Below are 19,979 nucleotides of genomic sequence, written 5' to 3'. Positions count from 1 at the left end.
AAGTGCAGATTGGGCGAGACCTGGCTCAAAAACAGCCACTGTGAGAGGGACCTTGGAGTTCTAGTGGGCGATCCCTTGACCGTGAGCCAGCTGTGTGCAGCAGCAGGCAAAAAAGCTAACACAATCCTGGGTTGCATAAACAGAGGCATAGAATCAAGAACACGCAAAGTATTAGTACCGCTTTATAAAACCCTAGTAAGGCCACACCTGGAATACTGCAGCCAATTTTGGTCACCATACTACAAAAAAGAGGTTGAGACCTTGGAAAAAGTTCAGAGAAGAGCAACGAAGATGATCCAAGGCCTGGAGACTAAAACATACAAAGAACGGCTGCAGGACTTGGGTTTGGCTAGTCTAAAAAAAAAGAAGAAATAGGGGAGACATGATAGCAGTCTTCTAGTATTTGAGGGGCTGCCACAAGGAAGAGGGGGTCAACTTATTCTCCAAAGCACCAAAGAGAAGAAGCAACGGATGGAAACTAATCAAGGAGAGGTTCAACCTAGAACTAAGGAGAAATTTCCTGACAGTGAGGACAATTAGCCAGTGGAACTACCTGCCTCCAGAAGTTGTGGGAGCTCCATCACTGGGTCAACCACTCGTCTCAAATGGTATCGGGTCTCCTGCAAGAGCAAGGGGTTGGGCTAGAAGACCCCCAAAGTCCCTTCCAGCCTTATTCTAATTGATTCATTGGTTGGATGGATGGGAGACCACCAGAAGATCCTAAGGCTATAAACCAGCCTGTGAATTTGAAAAACATGCTCAGGAAAAAAAAACCCAGCAGGATTGGAGACCATCCTTATCTCTCCTTTCCGAGAACTGACACGTTCCCTCCTTTCCTGCGTGGATCTCTGACCGCAGAAACATGGAAAGGAAAGAATGCAGGGTGTGTAAAGCTTTTCCTGGCAAATCCAGGAGGAATTTCCAGCAGTGAATGATGGATTGTTGTGGGGTATTTTGTGAGTCACTCAAATGCAACAGCTGGTTCCTTCAGCTTCCTGGCAAGGAATGAGATCCACCAAGAGGTAAAGAAATTTGTGCAGAGGTGTGACAAGGAAGGGGTTGGGGTCCTTATGAAGCAGAAGATTCCCCCCCCCCAAATAACAGGCAACCCCCAGCTTCTCAGCTCCTCCTTCAACCCCTTCAGGTCAAAAGCAGGAATTTGAATCCCTGCAGAAGCCAGAAAACTCCTGGCTGGGCTCAGTTTGTTGGTGGCTGATTGATTGATTTGATTTGACTTGATTCCTATGTCCGGTCATCTCAGCAAACAACTCTGGGCCACTCACAATTCAAAGCATACATTACAATTAAAATCTCAATAAAAATAGTAAAAATAGGTGAGATGGTATAAATTCTCCTGCTTGAGTAGTGGGGGCTGGACTAGAAGACCTCCAAGGTCCCTTCCAGCTCTATTCTATTCTATTCTATTCTATTCTATTCTATTCTATTCTATTCTATTCTATTCTATTCTATTCTATTCCATTCCATTCTGTATTTCTATTCTATTCTATTCTATTCTATTCTATTCTATTCTATTCTATTCTATTCTGTATTTCTATTCTATTCCATTCTGTATTTCTGTTCTGTTCTATTCGATTCGATTCGATTCGATTCTATTCTGTATTTCTATTCTGCTCTGTTCTTTTCTGTTCTATTCTATGTTCTATGTTATTCCATTCCATTTCTATTCTATTCTATTCTATTCTGTTCTATTCTATTCTATTCTGTTCTATTCTATTCTTTTCAAAGCTGTTATAAAACAATAAACGCATTAAAACATCAGTTCCTGCAGAAAAACCCCTCCCCCCGCCATCCCTTGGCCTGTTCAAAAGCCCCCCATCCCTTTTATTTCCAGGGATATTGGAAGGATTAAGGGGGCCAAATCTCCCTTCCAAAGAAGAAGGGCGGCAACCGTTGATCGGAGAGACAGACTGAAAAACCAGACGTGCTTTTGAAGGGGGGAAACCTGGCGGGGTGTTTTGTTAGTAGAACATCTGGTTTTCATTGTTCCCCCCCCCCCCCAGCCCTTGGGATGTTGAATTTGGCTGCCCGGCCTTAGAAAAAATATAAAAGCAGGAACAGCCTTCCCTGGACTGGGAAGCAATCTGACCCTGCGCCTGATCGTCTGAGGCAGGGGTCTCCAAGGTGGGCCACTTTGAGACTTGTGGACTTCAACTCCCAGAATTCCCCAGCCAGCCATGCTTTCCTCCCTCCCTCACTTTTTTTCTTCCCTCCCTCCCTTCCTTCCTTCTTTCCCTCCCTCCCTTCATTCCTTGTTTCATCCCTCCATCCCTTCTCTCCTTCCTTCCTTCTTTCCTCCCTCCCTCCCTTCCCTTGCCATCCCTTCCCATCCCATCCATCCTATCACTCCCTCTCTCCATCCATGGTGGCTGGGGAATTCTGGGACTTTGAAGTCCACAAATGGAACCACCTGCCTCCAGAATCTGTGAATGCTCCAACACTGGAAGTTTTTAAGAAGAGACTGGACAGCCATTTGTCCGAAATGATCTAGGGTTTCCTGCCTGAGCAGGGGGCTGGACTAGATGACCTCCAAGGTCCCCTCCCAACCCTGTTATTCTGCTATTCCTTCCTTCCTTCCTTCCTTCCTTCCTTCCTTCTGCATCACTGGAAGTTTTTAAGAAGAGACTGGACAGCCATTTGTCTGAAATGGTCTAGGGTTTCCTGACTAAGCAGGGGGTTGGACTAGATGACCTTCAAGGAACCTCCCAACTCTGTTATTCTGCTATTCCTTCCTTCCTTCCTTCCTTCCTTCCTTCCTTCCTTCCTTCCTTCCTTCCTTCCTTCCTTCTCCAACACTGGAGGTTTTTAAGAAGAGACTGGACAGCCATTTGTCTGAAATGGTCTAGGATTTCCTGCCTGAGCAGGGGGTTGGGCTAGATGACCCCAAGGCCCCTTCCAACTTTATTATTATTATTATTAAGTCTTAAAGTGGCCCAGCTTGGAGACCCCTGCCTTGGATGGTGGCTGGGGAATTCTGGGAGTTGAAGTCCGCAAGTCTTAACATGAGTTTCCTCCTGCCCAGTCTCCCCCCCCCCCCCGGCCACTCTTTTGCTATGTCTTGTCTTTTCAGAGCCCCCCCAGCTGGACGCTGGCCCCCACGCTGAGCAGTGCTACTCGGTCATCTCGCTCTCCGTGGCCCACAATGGCTTCCTCTACAAGGCGCCCTCCATGGCCAAGCTCGCCCTCGAGCGGAAATCCCGAGAAGGTCAGACGAAGCCCAGGGGGGGTGGGAGGGGGGGGAGTGAGGGGGGGGGCTTTTCAAGGGTTGTTTGCCTGAACAAAGTCCAGGAACAGAAAGAGAAGAGATTTACACACACACACACACACACACACACACACACACACACACACCCGCTTCCCTGCAGTTTTCGGCTTTCCATACTCTAGTTTGATTCCATTCCGTTGCTTCTCTCCCTTCCTTCTCCCCTCCTTCCCACCCTCTCTCCTTGATTTTACCTCCCTCCCTCCTTTCTCTTATCTCCCTCCCTCTCTCTGTTTCCTTCCTTCCTTCCTCCCTCCCTCCCCCAGCTCTCTCTCCCTCCCTTCTTCCCTCCCTCTCCTTCCCTTCCTTCCTTCTCCCTCCCTCCCTTCCTTGTTTCATCCCTCCATCCCATCTCTCTTTCCTTCTTTCCTCCCTCCCTCCCTTCTTTTCCTTCCTTCCTCCTTTCCCTCCCTCCCTCCCTCCCTTCCTTTCTTCTATCCCTCCTTCCTTCCCCCTTGGTTCCCTTCCTCATTCTCCCTCCCTCCGTTTCCTCCCTCTATTGCTCCTTCCTTCCTTCCTTCCTTCACTGATAATGTTCCCTAGTTGGGTCATGAAACGTCCGCACCGAGCTCAGAGAGCATCAAGGACCCCACAGTCCTTCCTTCCTTCCTTCCTTCCTTCCTTCCTTCCTTCCTTCCTTCCTTCCTTCCTTCCTTCCTTCCTTCCTTCCTTCCTTCCCTCCTCCTCCTCCTCCTCCTCCTCCTCCTCCCTTCCAGCACTGATGATGTTACCTAGCTGGGTCATGAAAGGTCTGCAAGGAAACCACCCAGCTCAGAGAGCACCAAGGACCCCACAGTCTGTCTTTCCTTCCTTCCTTCCTTCCTTCCTTCCTTCCTTCCTTCCTTCCTTCCTTCCTTCCTTCCTTCCTTCCCTTTCCTCCCTCTATTCCTCCTTCCTTCCTTTCTATTCCTCCTTCCTTTCCTTCCTTCCTTCCTTCCTTCTATCCCTCCTTCCCTCCCCCTCGGTTCCCTTCCTCATTCTCCCTCCCTCCCTTTCCTCCCTCTATTCCTCCTTCCTTCCTTCCTTCCTTCCTTCTTCCCTTCCTCCCTTCCATCCCATCCCATCACTCCCTATCCATCCATCCATCCATTTATACTTCATAAAAGAGCTAAGTCAGACTCTTTCTGACTCTGAGCTACCAGGACAAAGAGCTCTCATCCCCTCCCTCCCTCCGTCTCTTCCTCCCTCCTTCCCTTCTCACTGCCCCATTCCTAGTGAATGCAAAGTGGACTTTAGCCCCGTCTGTCCGGCTGCAAAGCCAGTTCAAAGGGAGGCTGGGATGCTTGGGATTACGGGAGCGGAGGACCCCCCCCCCTCTTCTGGGTCCACCAGGCCTCGCTCTGCCCTGACCCCTTTCCCAAATCCAGAAGCTTCATTGCAGCTGCGTCGGAAAGGGGCCCTTCTTCCTTTTGTGGCCCCAGACATTTCCCCCCCCACCCCAGAGGCAGCCCTCCCCAGGGTAACAAGATGAGAGCAGGAACCCCAGGCCCCTCCTGCCTGCCCCGGCTTTGCCTTCTCCTCCACTGACACCCCCTCTCCCCCATGGGTTTCTCCCCCCCCCCCAGAATTCAGCCGCCGGTGGTGCCAGTTGCACGAGGGGCTCTTCAACTACTACGAGAGCAACACCAACACCGTCCCCAACGGAGAGGTCAAGATGCAGGAGATCGTCTGTCTCGCAATCCCCCCACCGGACACACACGGGTGAGCCATTCCTTTCACCTAGGAAAAGGGGGAGGCCGCCTTTTGGACTTCAACTCCCAGAATTCCTCAGCCAGCCTGGCTCAGCTTGGAAACCTCTCCTTTCCCCTCAGCGTGGCTGGCACAGGAATGCTGGGAGTTGAAGTCCGCCAGTCATGAAGGGGCCATAGTTCCCCCATGCTGGCTGAGGAATTCTGGGAGTTGAAGTCCATGAGTCATGAGGGGGCCATATTTCCCCCATGCTAGCTGAGGAATTCTGGGAGTTGAAGTCCATGAGTCATGAGGGGGCCATAGTTCTCCCATGCTGGCTGAGGAATTCTGGGAGTTGAAGTCCACAAGTCATGAAGGGGCCATAGTTCCCCCATGCTGGCTCAGGAATCTGGGAGTTGAAGTCCGCCAGTCATGAAGGGGCCATAGTTCCCCCATGCTGGCTGAGGAATTCTGGGAGTTGAAGTCCATGAGTCATGAGGGGGCCATATTTCCCCCATGCTAGCTGAGGAATTCTGGGAGTTGAAGTCCATGAGTCATGAGGAGGCCATAGTTCTCCCATGCTGGCTGAGGAATTCTGGGAGTTGAAGTCCACAAGTCATGAAGGGGCCATAGTTCCCCCATGTTGGCTCAGGAATTCTGGGAGTTGAAGTCCACGAGTCATGAAGGGGCCATAATTCCCCCATGCTGGCTCAGGAATTCTGGGAGTTGAAGTCTGCGAGTCATGAGGGGGCCATAGTTCCCTCATGCTGGCTGAGGAATTCTGGGGGTTGAAGTCCACGAGTCATGAAGGGAGCCATAGTTCCCCCATGCTGGCTGAGGAATTCTGGGAGTTGAAGTCCACAAGTCATGAAGGGGCCATAGTTCCCACATGCTGGCTCAGGAATTCTGGGTGTTGAAGTCCGCGAGTCATAAAAGAGCCCAGGTTGCCTACCCCTGTCCTAGAAAAAGGGACTGCGGGTTGCATAATGCAGGCAGTCCTCCACTTAATGACCGCATTGGAGCCCATAATTGCCATTGGTAATCCAGAGAGTCGTTAAGGGAATTTCGCCCCATTTCACAATCTTCCTTGCCACCGTTGCTAAGTGAATCCCTGCAGTTGTTAAGTTAGTCGTCTGGTCGTTAAGCGAATCCGGCTTCCCCCTCTTGACTTTGCTGGTCAGAAGGTCGCCAAAGGGGATCACGTGACACCCCCCCCAGGGATCACGTAAATACAAGTCAGCTGCCAAGCATCCGAATTTGAGTCACGGGGATGCTGCCATGGTCGTAAGGGTGAAAAACGGTCGTAAGTCCCTTTTTCAAAGCTGTTGTAACTTTGAATGGTCACTAAAAGAATGGTTCTAAGTTGAGAATGGAAAGGCAAGGAAACTCATGGGATGACCGGACCGGAAGGGAAGGAAGGGGCTGGGCTGGGCCAAAGTCCTTGGGGGGGGTCTCTAGGGAGGGCGTGGCATCTTGGAAAGTAATAATAATAATAGTAGTAAAGTTGGAAGGGACCTTGGAGGTCATCTAGTCCAACCCCCTGCTCAGTCAGGAAATCCTACACCATTTTGGACCAATGGCTGTCCAGTCTCTTCTTAAAAACTTCCAGTGTGGGAGCATTTACTGCTTCTGGAGTCTTCCTGATGGTTTGTTAAGGGGGTTAAGTTGCAGGTCTGGCCCCCGAGAAGCCCCCCCCCCCCGTGTGGGAAGGGGGTCCCAGACCTTCAGCCAGCCCTCTCCCTATCGGGAGAAGTGGGGAGGGACCACTGGGGTCCAGGGTTCCTGCTCTCCTCTCGTTACCCTGGGGAGGGCTGACTCTGGAGGAGAGAACAGTTGGGGGCAAGGCTGGGGGCAAACTGCTGGCTTAGGGTTAGGGTCCCTCCCTTGCTGGGAAATTTTGGATCCGAGCCTTGGGAGGTTTTGACAGGCAGGGCTGCGTCTTGACCTGTCCATAGGGCACCCCCGTCGCTAGAAGGGAATTGTGTAGCTCAGGGTGGACTGTGGGGTCCCTGGTGCCCTCTGAGCTGGGTGGGTTTCTTGCAGACGTTTCATGACCCAACTAGGTAACGTCATCAGGGCTAGAAGGGAGGAAGGCTTGTGGAGAGGAGGACAACTGTGGGCTCCTTGCTTCTCTCTGATCTGTGTTGTTTTCTTGAAGACGTTTCATGACCCAACTAGGGAACATCATCAGTGCTAGAAGGAAGAGGGGTTTGTGGAGAGGAAGAAGAGGAGGAGGAAGACTGTGGGGTCCTTACTGTTCTCTAAGCTGGGTGGGTTTCTTGCAGACGTTTCATGACCCAACTGTCTAACGTCACCAGTGCTCGAAGGGAGCAGGATTTGAGGGGGGAGGAGGAGGAAGACGACGACGACAACGACAACGACGACTGTGGGGTCCTGGGTGTTGTCTAACCTGGGTGGTTTTCTTGCAGACCTTTCATGACCCAACTAGGGAGCGTGATCAGTGTGAAGGAGGGTGGGGTCTGCTCTCTGCCTATATACCCTTGCTTGCCCTAGCTGTGTTGGTGGGGGTGTGGTTTTCTCTGTCATTCCTTGATTAGAGTACTGTTTTCTGCTGGATTGTTTGTCTGGTGTTAATCCCTGCTTATTTGGCTGCTGGAGAGGAAGCGGTCTGATCTTTTTATTTATTTATTTTTATTTATTTATGAGACTTACATACCGCTTTAAGTGCAAGCACTCTCTAAGCGGTGTACACCAGTAAGCAATGTATATATATATTTACATTGCCCCCAACAATCTGGGTCCTCAGTTTACCTACCCCGGAAGGATGGAAGGCTGAGTCAACCTTGAGCCGGTGAGATTTGAACCGCTGACCTGCTGAACACAGTCAGTTAAAGTGGCCTGCAGTACTGCACTCTTAACTGCTGCGCCACCTCGGCTCTTTTTTGTTTCCTTTCTAGCTTTGAATAGTATGTAAATGTAGATTATGAGACCCCCTGAGCATGATGACGTTCCCTAGCTGGGTCGTGAAACGTCTGCCAGAAAACCGCCCAGCTCAGAGAGCACCCGGGACCCCAGACCCCCCTCTTTTCTCAGAGAATCGCTCTTACTCTTGCTTTGCTCTTCTCCTTCTTGACTCTTCCCGCCTCTCCTTCCAGGTACGCCAACACCTTTGAGTTGTACACGGAGACGGAGAGGCTCTACCTCTTTGGCCTGGACAACCCCAAGGCCATCCGGGAGTGGGTCAAGTGCCTGGCAAAGGTGAGGCGCCCTCCTAGGGGAGCCCCCCCCCTCCGGAAAGAGTTGGGGAGAGACGGAGGGAGGGAGGGGAGATGAGGAAGGGAATCGAGGGGGAGGGAAGGAGGGATAGAAAGGAAGGAAGGAAGAAGGAAGGAAGAAGGAAGGAAGGAAGGAAGGAGGAATAGAGGGAGGAAAGGGAAGGAAGGAAGGAAGAAGGAAGGAAGGAGGAATAGAGGGAGGAAAGGGAGGGAGGGAGAATGAGGAAGGGAACCAAGGAGGAGGGAAGGAGGGATAGAAGGAAGGGAGGGAGGAAGGAAGGAAGGAAGGAAGGAAGGAAGGAAGGAAGGAGGGAAGGAAGGAGGAATAGAGGGAGGAAAGGGAGGGAGGGAGAAAGATTGAGGAAGGGAATGGAGGGAAGGAGGGGAGGGAAGGAGGAATAGAAGGAAGGAAGGAAGGAAAAGGGAGGGAGGGAGGGAGAAAGATTGAGGAAGGGAATGGAAGAAGAGGGAAGAAGAGGGAGAATAGAGAGAGGGAGGGAGAAAGATTGAGGAATGGAGGGAAGAGGGAGGGAAGGAGGGATAGAAGAAAGGAAGGAAGGAAAGAAAGAGAGGGAAGGGAGGGAGAGAGGGAGGGGGAAAGATTGAGGAAGGGAATGGAGGGGAAGGGAAGGATGGAAGGAAAGAAAGACAAGAGGGAGGGAAGGAAGGAGAGAAGAGAGGAATAGAGGGAGGGAGGGGAGGGTGAAAGATGGAGGAAGGGAATGGAGGGATAGGAAGTAAAGGAAGGAAGGAAAAGAGGGAGGGAGAAACATTGAGGAAGGGAATGGAGGGGAAGGGAAGGAGGGATAGAAGGAAGGAGGTATAGAAGGAAGGAGGGAGGGAGGGAGGGAGGGAGGGAGGGAAGGGAAGAGCTGGGTGTTGACCCTTAGTGACCGCATCCACACTGCTTCCAAAGGTGGAAGAGGGAAGGGGTGGGGAGACGCCGCCTTTCTCGGCCCCTCACCCCCCCCGTGTCTCCCTCCCTCCCTCCCTGCAGGCCTCCATCCCTCCCGCGGCCGAAGGTCTCCTGGGCTGGGACTTCGAGCGCCTGGGGCGCCTGCGCTACAAGGGCGGCCTGAGCCTGGAGCAGGCGCAGGAGGGCTGGTTCGCCCTGGTGGGCTCCAGCCTCTACGCCTTCCTGGAGGGCAGCGGCCGGGAGGAGCTCATCCAGCTGCGGAAGCTGCAGGAGCTCTGTGAGTCGAGGGGCAACCGCTGGCCAGCTGCCTCCGAGGCCGAACATCTGGCCCCACGGTCTCTGGACCCTGGCCTCATGGAACAACCGCGGGACTGTCGGCCCCTCGGACCGCCCGGAGGTCACGGGTGGCTCAGGCCCCGGGTGGACGGGAATCTGCGGTGGCCTGGGGGGAGGGGGCGCTGGGCCAGCTCACGGGGGGCTTCTAGCCTGCTCGGCCATGGTTCCACTCCGGAGGCCTCCAAATGGGGCAACTTTAAGGCTTATGGACTTCAACTCCCAGAATTCCCCAGCCAGCTTAGATAGCTGGTTGGGGAATTCTGGGAGCTGAAGTCCAAAGTTTGGAGGCCCCAGATCTACTCTATCAAGTGACCTGCAATTGCGCCCAGAAAGCAAATGTATTTATTTCTCCGTTCTCTCTCTCTCTCTCTCTCTCTATCTATCTATCTATCTATCTATCTATCTATCTATCTATCTATCTATCTATCTATCCTATCTTCATCCATCCATCCATATTCACCCATCTATCTGTCTATCCGTCTGTCTATCTATCCATCCATCCATCTATATTCTATATCCATCCATCCATTCATTATCTATATCTGTCTGTCTGTCTGTCTGTCTCTCTGTCTGTCTGTCTGTCTCTCTCTCTCTATCTATCTATCTATCCATCCATCCATCTATGTCCTATATCCATCCATCCATCTTCATCCATCCGTCCATCCCTCCGTCTATCTGTCTGTCTATTTATCTATCTATATCTATCTATCTATCTATCTATCTATCTATCTATCTATCTATCTATATCCTATATCCATCCATCTTCATCCATCTATCTGTCTGTCTGTCTGTCTCTCTCTCTCTCTGTCTATCTGCCTGTCTGTCTGTCTATCTGTCTATCCATCCATCCATCTATATCCTATATCCATCCATCCATCTTCATCCATCTGTCTGTCTGTCTCTGTCTATCTATCTATCTATCTATCTATCTATCTATCTATCTATCTATCTATCTATCTATCTATCCATCCATCCATCCATCCATCCATCTTCATCCATCTATCTATCTGTCTGTCTATCTATCTCCATCCATCCATCCATCCATCTTCATCCATCTATCTGTCTATCTATCTATCTCCATCCATCCATCCATCCATCCATCCATCCATCCATCCATCTATATCCTATATCCATCCATCCATCCATCCATCCATCCATCCAATCTAATCTACTCTAAACTATTTTATTTGGGACTTTCGGAATTATCACAGCGCGGATACAATTCTCTTTTTGAAATTCCGAAAGAATGGCTCGCTTTTTCTATCTTTCTTCTGTTTTTTGACACCAAGACGCCAGTGCGAATCTGCCCGTTGCTCTTTTGGCCTGGGTTCAGATCCTTCCCTGGACCAATTCGTCAACCTCACTGTGTTGATGGACCTGCCGAGGTGGCCGCAGCCCTAAACATCTGTCTCCTCCCCCTTGATCCCTTCCAGATGTGTTAGGTGACCGTTCCAGTCCTCCCCAAACAGTTGGGGCCATTCCCCCCTCTGCCTGGGAAGGATGGGAGTTGTAGTCAAAACCCCTTGGGACAGACAGAATCCAGGGAGGCTGCTGTAAACAGAGCGGAGAAGGAATCCCCTTTGAACTCCATGGGATCTGCCTCCAAGGGGATCTGTGGGATCTGGCAGGCCGAATAATAAGGAGCTTAATTAACGTGCGGATCTCTACATCAATTCTTATTTTTGCTTTTCAGCCCTCGAGAACGACGTCCTCGTGCTGGTGGAAAGAAGAAGGTGAGATATTTCCAGGGACCATGCAGGCAGTCCTCCACTTACGACCGTCCCTTTAGGGACTGTTCGAAGTTGCCATAGTGCTGAAAACATGGACCTAAAACCAGTCCTCGCACTTGTAACCGAGGCAGCCTCCCTGCGGGGCCCGGGGCGACTGGCCTGTATTTATGACGGCTGCGGGGTCCCGGGTTCGAGGGATCCCCTTTGGCGACCTTCCCAGCCGTCGTCCGACAAGCAAAGTCAGTGTGTGTGTGTGTGGGGGAACTGGATTCGCTTAATGACCGATTCACCCAGCACGGCGGAAAGATGGTGAAATTGGCTGCGGCTCACTTAATGGCTGCCTCGCTTAGCAACGGAAGTTCCAGCCCTGATTGTGGTCGTAAGTAATGCCTCCTCCTCCTCCTCCTTCCAGAACCCTCTACATCCAGGGCGAGAGGCGGCTGGCCTTCCAGGGCTGGGTGGGGGCCATCCAGAGAGCAGCTGGCAGCTCCGGGGACACTTTGTCGGAACAGCAACTGACCGACATGGATGTGCCCGTCATTGTGGACAGGTGCATCGATTACATCACACAGTGCGGTAAGCGGGGGGGGGGAGTTGCCTTGGGAGGGAGGGAGGGAGGACCCCCCCAATTCTTTCCTTCCTTCCTTCCTTCCTTCCTTCCTTCCTTCCTTCCTTCCTTCCTTCCTTCCCCTTCCCTCTTCCCTTTCCCCCCCCTCTCTCTTCCTTTCTTCATTCCCTCCATTTCTCTCTTTTCCTCTTCCTCTTTTTTCTCTCTTTGTCTCTGTTACTCTTATTTCCTCTTTCTTTTTCTCTTTCTCTCTCCCTTCCTTCCTTCCTTCTTTCCTTCCCCTTCTCTCTTCCCTCTCCCTCTCTCTCTCTCTTCCTTTCTTCATTCCCTCCATTTCTCTCTTTTCCTCTTCCTCTTTTTTCTCTCTTTGTCTCTGTTACTCTTATTTCCTCTTTCTTTTTCCCTTCCTTCCTTCCTTCCTTCCTTCCTTCCTTCCTTCCTTCCTTATTTCCTTCCCCTTCTCTCTCTCCCTCTCTCTTTCTCTCTCTCTTCCTTTCTTCATTCCCTCCATTTCTCTTTTCCTCTTCCTCTTTTTTCTCTCTTTGTCTCTGTTACTCTTATTTCCTCTTTCTTTTTCTCTTCCTTCCTTCCTTCCTTCCTTCCTTCCTTCCTTCCTTCCTTCCTTCCTTCCCCTTCTCTCTCTCTCCTCTCTCTTTCTTCCTCTCTCTTCCTTTCTTCATTCCCTCCATTTCTCTTTTCCTCTCCCTCTTTTTTCTTCTTTGTCTCTCTGTTACTCTTTTTCCTCTTTCTTTCTTTCTTTCTTCCTTTCTTTCTTTCTTTCTTTCTTTCTTTCTTTCTTCCTCTTTCTTTCTCTTTTTTCTTTCTTTCTTCATTCTTTCCTTCCTTCCTTCCTTCTTTCCTTCCCCTTCTCTCTCTCTTTCTCTCTTCCTTTCTTCATTCCCTCCATTTCTCTTTTCCTCTCCCTCTTTTTTCTCTCTTTGTCTCTCTGTTACTCTTATTTCCTTCCTTTCTTCCTTCCTTCCTTTCTTTCTTTCTTTCTTTCTTTCTTCTTTTTTTCTTTTGTTCTTTCTTCCTTTCTTCCTTCCTTCCCCTTCTCTCTCTCCCTCTCTCTTTCTCTCTCTCTTCCTTTCTTCATTCCCTCCATTTCTGTTTTCCTCTCCCTCTTTCTCTCTCTCTTTGTCTCTCTGTTACTCTTATTTCCCCTTCCTTCCTTCCTTCCTTCCTTCCTTCCTTCCTTCCTTCCTTCCTTCCTTCCTTCCTTCCCCATCTTGCTATCCAAAGCAACTTATCTTGCAATAAAAACACAAGTATCAAAACAATTAGGAATCTAGGAATAATTTAAAATCACCAGAATCCAATATGGGGAGTCCTTGAGTTAAACAACCGTAACCGAGCCGGTCCTTAGGGTCGTGAGTTGGGCCAGACACAAAGTGGTCCATCACGGGACCAGATCCAACCTGATGACGGGGTGATGGACCGTGTCGAGCTCTGCAGGTCCTTCACCCCCCTTCTCCTCCTCCCCCAGGACTGACCTCGGAGGGCATCTACCGGAAGAGCGGACAAAACTCCAAGATCACCAGCCTGCTGGAGTCCCTCCGCCGAGACGCCCGCAAGGTCCGGCTGAAGGAGGAGGATCACCAGCTGGACGATGTGGCCAACACCCTCAAGAGGTTCTTCCGGGACCTGGAGGACGGGCTCTTCACCAAGGACTCTGCCCAGGCCTGGCTGAAAGTGCCAGGTAAAGGAGGTGCGGAGGTGGGGGGCACACCCAGATCCCCCCCTTTCCTGAAGTGCTCGGCCTGCAGTAGGAGAGAATCCCTGGAGCTCAGAGCTGAACTGGGGGGGGGGGAATCCTGGGTGCTCTCTGAGCTGCGTGGTTTTCTTGCAGATGTTTCATGACCCAACTAGGGAATGTCATCAGTGCTAGAAGGGAGGGAGGGAGGGAGGAAGAAAAGAAAGAAAGAAAGAAAGAAAGAAAGAAAGAAAGAAAGAAAGAAAGAAAGAAAGAAAGGAAGGAAGAAAGAAAGACACACTGTGGGGTCCTTGGTGCTCTCTAAGCTTGGTGGGTTTTCTTGCAGACGTTTCGTGACCCAACTAGGGAACATCATCAGTGGTAGAAGGGAGAAGGAAGGAAGGAAGGAAGGAAGGAAAGAAAGAAAGAAAAAAGAGAAAGAAAGAAAGAAAGAAAGAAAGAAAGAAAGAAAGAAAGAAAGAAAGAAAGAAAGAAAGAAAGACTATGGGATCCTTGGGGCTCTCTGAGCTGGGTGGTTTTCTTGCAGACGTTTCATGGCCCAACTAGGGAACCTCATCAGTGCTAGAAGGGGGGAGGAAGGAAGGAAGGAAGGAAGGAAAGAAAGAAACAAAGAAACAAAGAAAAAGAAAGACAGACAGACAGACTATGGGGTCGTTTGTGCCCTCTGAGCTGGGTGCTTTTCTTGCAGACGTTTCGTGACCCAACTAGGGAACATCATCAGTGGTAGAAGGGAGAAGGAAGGAGGGAAGGAAACAATGAAAGAAGGAAAGGGAAAGAAAGAAAGAAAGAAAGAAAGAAAGAAAGAAAGAAAGAAAGAAAGAAAGAAAAACAGACTATGGGGTCCTTGGTGCTCTCTGAGCTGGGTGCTTTTCTTGCAGACGTTTCATGACCCAACTAGGGAACGTCATCAGTGCTAGAAGGGTGGGGGGGGGGTGCAGAGACGAGGAGGTGGAGGACTGTGGGGTCCTCAATGCTCTTTGAGCTCCGCTTTCTTGCTGACTTTTTATCACCCAGCTAGGGAATGTCATCAGTGCTAGGATGGAGTTGAGGTAGAGGAGCAGGAGGACTGCGGGGTCCTCAATGCTCTCTGAGCTTAGTGGTTTTCCTCCAGACTTCATTCATTCAACCAATGAGAATGATCCATGCTGGAAGGGAGGGGGTTTGCAAAAAGCAGGAGGAAGAGAAGGAGAAGAACTGAGGGCTCTTTGGTGCTTAACTGAGCTCGGATGTTTCCTTGCAGACGTTTCATGACCCAGCTAGGGAACGTCATCAGGGCCCAGGGATTCTGTCTCAGGACAGCCTTCAGAAACGCTTTCCCTGAAAACGGGGGTAGCTTCGCATTTCTGAAAAGTGGACCAGGAGCCGTGCAACACGGGACACGGTTCGTCCCTCACTTACAACCATCGATTTAGCCAATGTTCGAAGTTGCACTGGCCCTGAAGAATGTGGGGCTTAGGACCAGTCCTCATCCTTACGACCCTTGCAGCCTCCCCAGGGTCACGTGATCCGAACTCAGGCCCTTGGCAACAACCCGGCCTGTGTTTTACGACGGCTGCAGCGTCCTGGGGTCCACCTGATCGTCTTTTGCGACCTTCCTAGCCAGCTTCCAGCCCACAAGGGAGGAAGCCAGGGTCGCTTAACGACTGGGTGATTCCCTTGACAAAATCGGACGTGATTCATTTAGCGACTGCCTTAGCAACGGCGATTTTGATGGTTGTAAGTCAAGGATCCGCTGCAGTGTCCCTCTGGCGCCACCTGCTGGTTCACCCTTCAGCGCCCTACGGTGAAAAATGCAGAATTTTCAAGGATATAAAAAACAAAAGAGATAGGCAGTCCTCGAATTTACGACGGTTCACTTAGTGACCGCTCAAAGTTGAAGTGGCACCGGAAAAAAGCAACTTACAACCGTTTTTCACCCTTACGACGGTCGCAGCCTCCCCGCGGTCACGGGATCAAAATTCGGACGCTGGGCAACTGGCATGTACTTAATGGTGGTTGCAGTGTCCCCGGGGGATCACGTCATCCCCTTTTGCGACCTTCTGATTCACTTAACGACTGTGTCGCTCGCTTAACAACTGCAGCGATCCCCTTAGCAGCGGTAGGAAGAAAGGTTGCAAAACGGGGTGAAATCCATGTAACGGTCTTGCTTAGCGACGGAAATGTTGGGCTTCGTTTCGGTCGTAAGAGGAGGACTCCCTGTGAGGGATTGGGCATCCAGGCCCCACCCATCACTGCACCTGCATGAGCCCACCTTGGTCTCCTGGCTGGTTCTTCTGACCAAGTGGACTTTGGTGAGGTGGGCGCCCGTAAAGTATCTCTGATGCAGGAGGGATATTATGGGGCCACTATGTACAGGTAGAGTATAAGTGGCACCTTGCTCAATAGTAGCAACTGGGAGAGGGACCTCGGAGTCCTAGTGGACAATCCCTTAAATAGGAGCCAGCTGTGTGCTGCAGCTGCCAAAAAGGCCAACACAGTGTTGGGCTGCATTAACAGAGGGATAGAATCAAGATCATGTGAAGTGCTAATATCACTTTACAAGGCCTTGGTAAGGCCACACTTGGAATACTGCATCCAGTTTTGGTCACCACGATGTAAAAAAGATGTCGAGACTCTGGAAAGAGTACAGAGAAGAGCAACAAGGATGATCAGAGGACTGGAGGCTAAAACATACAAGGAACAGTTGCTGGAATTGGATATGTCTAGTTTAATGAAGAGAAGGACGAGGGGGGACAGGATAGCAGCGTTCCAGTATCTCAGGGGCTGCCCCAAAGAAGAGGGAGTCAAGCTATTCCCCAAAGCGCCTGAAGGCAGGACAAGAAGCAACGGATGGAAACTCACCAAGGAGAGAAGCAACCTAGAACTAAGGAGAAACTTCCTGACAGTGAGAACAATTAACCAGTGGAACAACCTGCCTCCAGAAGTGGTGAATGCTCCAACACTGGAGTTTTTGAGAAGACACTGGACAGCCATTTGTCTGAAATGGGATAGGGTTTCCTGCCTGAGCAGGGGGTTGGACTAGATGACCTCCAAAGTCCCTTCCAACTTTATCATTATTATTATTTGTAAGGTGACTCTGTCTTGTTCACTGTCTTGTGCTTTTCTTGGCAGCTTTGGAGGACCTTGCTGAAAGGATCAGCCGCTACCGTAGACTTCTCAACAGCCTCCCGGTGGTCAACAAAGCCACCATGAAGGCCTTGATCAACCATCTCTACCGGTGAGTGGTGACCTGAGATGGGAAATTGAAGAGTCCCTCTCTCCTGGGTGGAAAGGTCTGGACAGCCCTTGGTTTTTACTGCTTGGCTCCTACTTCTGGATTCAGAAGGTTAGAATCCCAGGGCTGGAAGGCCTTAAGAGGTCTTCTAGTCCAACCCCTGTCCAGGGTAGGAATCCTCAGATCATCCTGTCCAGTTCTTGATGGAGCACCACAACTTTCTATAGGGAGGTTGCACGACTGCTTCGTATCTCTTGAAGGTTCCTCCTTATTTTGAGTTTGGGCCTCTTTTTTAAAGCTTCCACCTGTTGATTCTTGTCCTACCCTTGGGCATTATGGAGAATAAAGCCATGTCTTCTTCCCTGGGATGGTCCTTCAAGAATTGGAAGAGTGCTGTGGTGTCACCTTCAACCTTCAACCTTTTCTTCTTAGGCTGGACAGACTCAGCTCTTTTAACCATCCTTTGAATTGGTTCTGTGTTTGGGATGTGAGGAAGGGTATTCTACTGGCCCCTTCTTCCCTGTAGACCTGGGATGTCCAACCTTGATCGCTTGAAGAGCTGTGGACTTCAACTCCCAGAATTCCTCAGCCAACATGGCTGGTTGGGGAATTCTGGAAGTTGAGGTCCACAAGTCTTCAAGTGGAGTTGAATTTGTGGAGCTGAAGTCCACAACAAGTGAACTTGTGGAGCTGAAGTCCACAGACTTCAAGTGGAGTTGAACTTTGTGGAGCTGAAGTCTACAAGACTTCAAGTGGAGTTGAACTTGTGCAGCTGAAGTCCACAAGTCTTCAAGTGGAGTTGAACATGTGGAGCTGAAGTCCACAAGATTTCAAGTGGAGTTGAACTTGTGGAACTGAAGTCCACAAGTCTTCAAGTGGAGTTGAACATGTGTAGCTGAAGTCCACAGGTCTTCAAGTGGAGTTGAACTTGTGGAGCTGAAGTCCACAAGATTTCAAGCGGAGTTGAACTTGTGAATCTGAAGTCCACAAATCTTCCAGTGGAGTTGAACATGGAGCTGAAGTCCACAAGTCTTCAAGTGACCAAGCTTGGATACCCTTGCTGTAGACCCTTCCTTAGACAGGCAGACAATAATGGGGTTCTCGTCCCACAGCTCCTTGTTGTCTCTTTCACAGCATCCAGTGTTTTTCTGATGAGAACCAGATGACCACCCACAACCTGGCCATCGTCTTCGGGCCAACGCTCTTCCAGACGGACGGCAAGGATTTCAAGGCTGGACAAGTGGTGGAAGACCTCATCAGATGCTACATGGAGATCTTCAGTGTAGGTTGGGCCAAGGATGATGGGCCAGCAGGCTTCGGCCTACCAGTCCAGCCCTGCAGAATCAGGGCTCTGATCAGAATCAAAGGAGATGGATGTTTGTACAGGAAGTCCTCAACTTATGACCGTTTTGGAGCTTGACCATCCTGGTTATAAGTCAGGACAGTGTCAAATGGCTCTGTCACATGACTGACCTGATTTGTTGCAACGGTTACTAAGTGAATCCGCAGTCACTGAGCTAATGACACGCTTGTTAAGCGGACCAATCCTTCGTTACAGTCAGTGCCAATTTTTGTCAAAACCGCGTTGTAAAACGCAAACACGTGATTGCAAATGGTTGTAAATATGGTGTTGTTGTCAAGCACCTGAAGTCTGGTCATGTGGCCACAGAGTGAGTGTGTGTGTGTGTGTGTGCGCGCGCGCGCACGTGTGCGCATACCCAATTATGGTCCATCCATTGTAACTTCAAATGATTTGCTAAATAACCAGTCGTGAGTTGAGAACTATCGGTAGAATTGACCCCAAAATTTCCGTTGCTAATCGAGACAGTTGTCAGAGCGTGCACAGTCTTACTGTGCTGAAGTAACCCAGGAGTAAATACAGTAAACAGTGGTTTGTATTAAAGCAGTGGTTCTCAACCGGTCATAAGTTGAGGACTACTCAACTGGTGCAGCACCGTTTGCAGAATGGGACTTTTGGCAGGCTCAGCAGGGCAGAGACAGCCTGGACAATTCCTGTTGGTTTTGAAAGCCAATAGAATTAGACTCTATTCAAGAGAATCTATTTTATTGGCTTTCAAAAGCCAATAGAATAAAAGGGAGGAGCACAGCTAAGGAAAAGGGGGAAAAAATGGCGGACTGCGTTGTTTGGCGACCCCCGTGAAATGGTCGTTCGACCCCAAATGGGGTCCCACCCACAGGTTGAGAACCACTGTATTAAAGGGTGGTTTATCACACACTATCTACAAATGTAACAAATATAACAAAACAAAATACAGGCCCGTGGTGTTACAGCAAACTCCAACATACAGCAATTACAGCAGGAAATGGAGGAGAGAGAGAGAGAGAGACTCTAGCAAAAAGCCTTCCCTTTTATACTCAAGCTCTTAAAGGGATACAGACTCCTGCTGAGTCACTCCTAACATTTCATCATTCATCTCACATTATACAAGCTGATGTGGGGGAGGCTGTCCAGGGGGGGGCAACGCCTTCGCCCCTTGGCCCCCCATCTCTTCCTTTCTTCTTCCGCCTGGCAGGTGGACGAGGAAGAGATGAGGAAGCAGCAGGAAGAAATCCAGGCCATCTTGAGGATGCGCATCGCAGGAACCTCCAGCGGCACCCAGGTGAGTTGAGTAACGGAAGCACAGAGTTGGAAGGGACCTTGGAGGTCATCTAGTCCAACCCCCTGCTCAGGCAGGAGACCCTATAGTACCGTTGCAAACAAGTCGCTGTCTAGTCTCTTCTTAAAAGCCTCCAGTGATGGAGCATACACAACTTCTGGAGGCAAGATGTTCCACTGGTTCATTGATCTAGGTTTACAGACTAAAAGAATGGGAAGGGATAGAATAGAAAGACAGACAGATAGATATGGAGATAAATAGAGAGAGAGAGAAAGAGGGGGGGGGGAGAGAGAGAGAGAGACCGACCTGTGTGGATGGGTGGATGGAATGGATGGACGGACAGAGGGACAGATGGATGGACACAGATGAGATAGATAGATAGATAGATAGATAGATAGATAGATAGATAGATAGATAGATAGATAGATAGATAGATAGATAGGATACCTGGATGGATGGATGGATGGATAGATGGACGGACAGATGGACGGACAGACAGATGAGATAGATAGATAGACAGACAGACAGACAGACAGACAGACCAGGGTGGATGGATCAATGGACAGACAGATGGAGACAGATGAGATAGATAGATAGATAGATAGACAGACAGACAGACAGATAAAGATAGATAGACAGACAGACAGACAGATACATAAAGATAGGTAGATGATAGACAGACAGACAAAGATAGATAGA

General features: G+C 50.1%; 1 protein-coding gene across 1 annotated transcript in view; it reads left to right on the top strand.

Annotated features, from left to right (window-relative positions):
- The window catches only part of LOC120299444 (arf-GAP with Rho-GAP domain, ANK repeat and PH domain-containing protein 1-like), a gene marked incomplete at its 5' end in the record, with an annotated part of 47,067 nt that overhangs the window by 12,613 nt on the left and 14,475 nt on the right, over window positions 1-19,979 (top strand). The window contains 10 exons of the mRNA XM_039324291.1: window positions 3,089-3,223; window positions 4,846-4,981; window positions 8,065-8,167; window positions 9,182-9,377; window positions 11,130-11,169; window positions 11,579-11,742; window positions 13,221-13,433; window positions 16,560-16,665; window positions 17,797-17,944; window positions 19,197-19,283. Of these exons, the coding sequence (XP_039180225.1) occupies window positions 3,089-3,223; window positions 4,846-4,981; window positions 8,065-8,167; window positions 9,182-9,377; window positions 11,130-11,169; window positions 11,579-11,742; window positions 13,221-13,433; window positions 16,560-16,665; window positions 17,797-17,944; window positions 19,197-19,283 (1,328 nt within the window). The remainder of the gene's footprint in view (window positions 1-3,088; window positions 3,224-4,845; window positions 4,982-8,064; window positions 8,168-9,181; window positions 9,378-11,129; window positions 11,170-11,578; window positions 11,743-13,220; window positions 13,434-16,559; window positions 16,666-17,796; window positions 17,945-19,196; window positions 19,284-19,979) is intronic.

The sequence above is a fragment of the Crotalus tigris genome, unplaced genomic scaffold (assembly GCF_016545835.1).
Source record: "Crotalus tigris isolate CLP2741 ecotype Arizona unplaced genomic scaffold, ASM1654583v1 scf7180000024294.198199, whole genome shotgun sequence".
In the NCBI taxonomy this organism is placed as follows: domain Eukaryota; kingdom Metazoa; phylum Chordata; class Lepidosauria; order Squamata; family Viperidae; genus Crotalus; species Crotalus tigris.
Note: the sequence above shows the minus strand (reverse complement) of the source record. Positions and strands in the feature narration are given on the sequence as shown.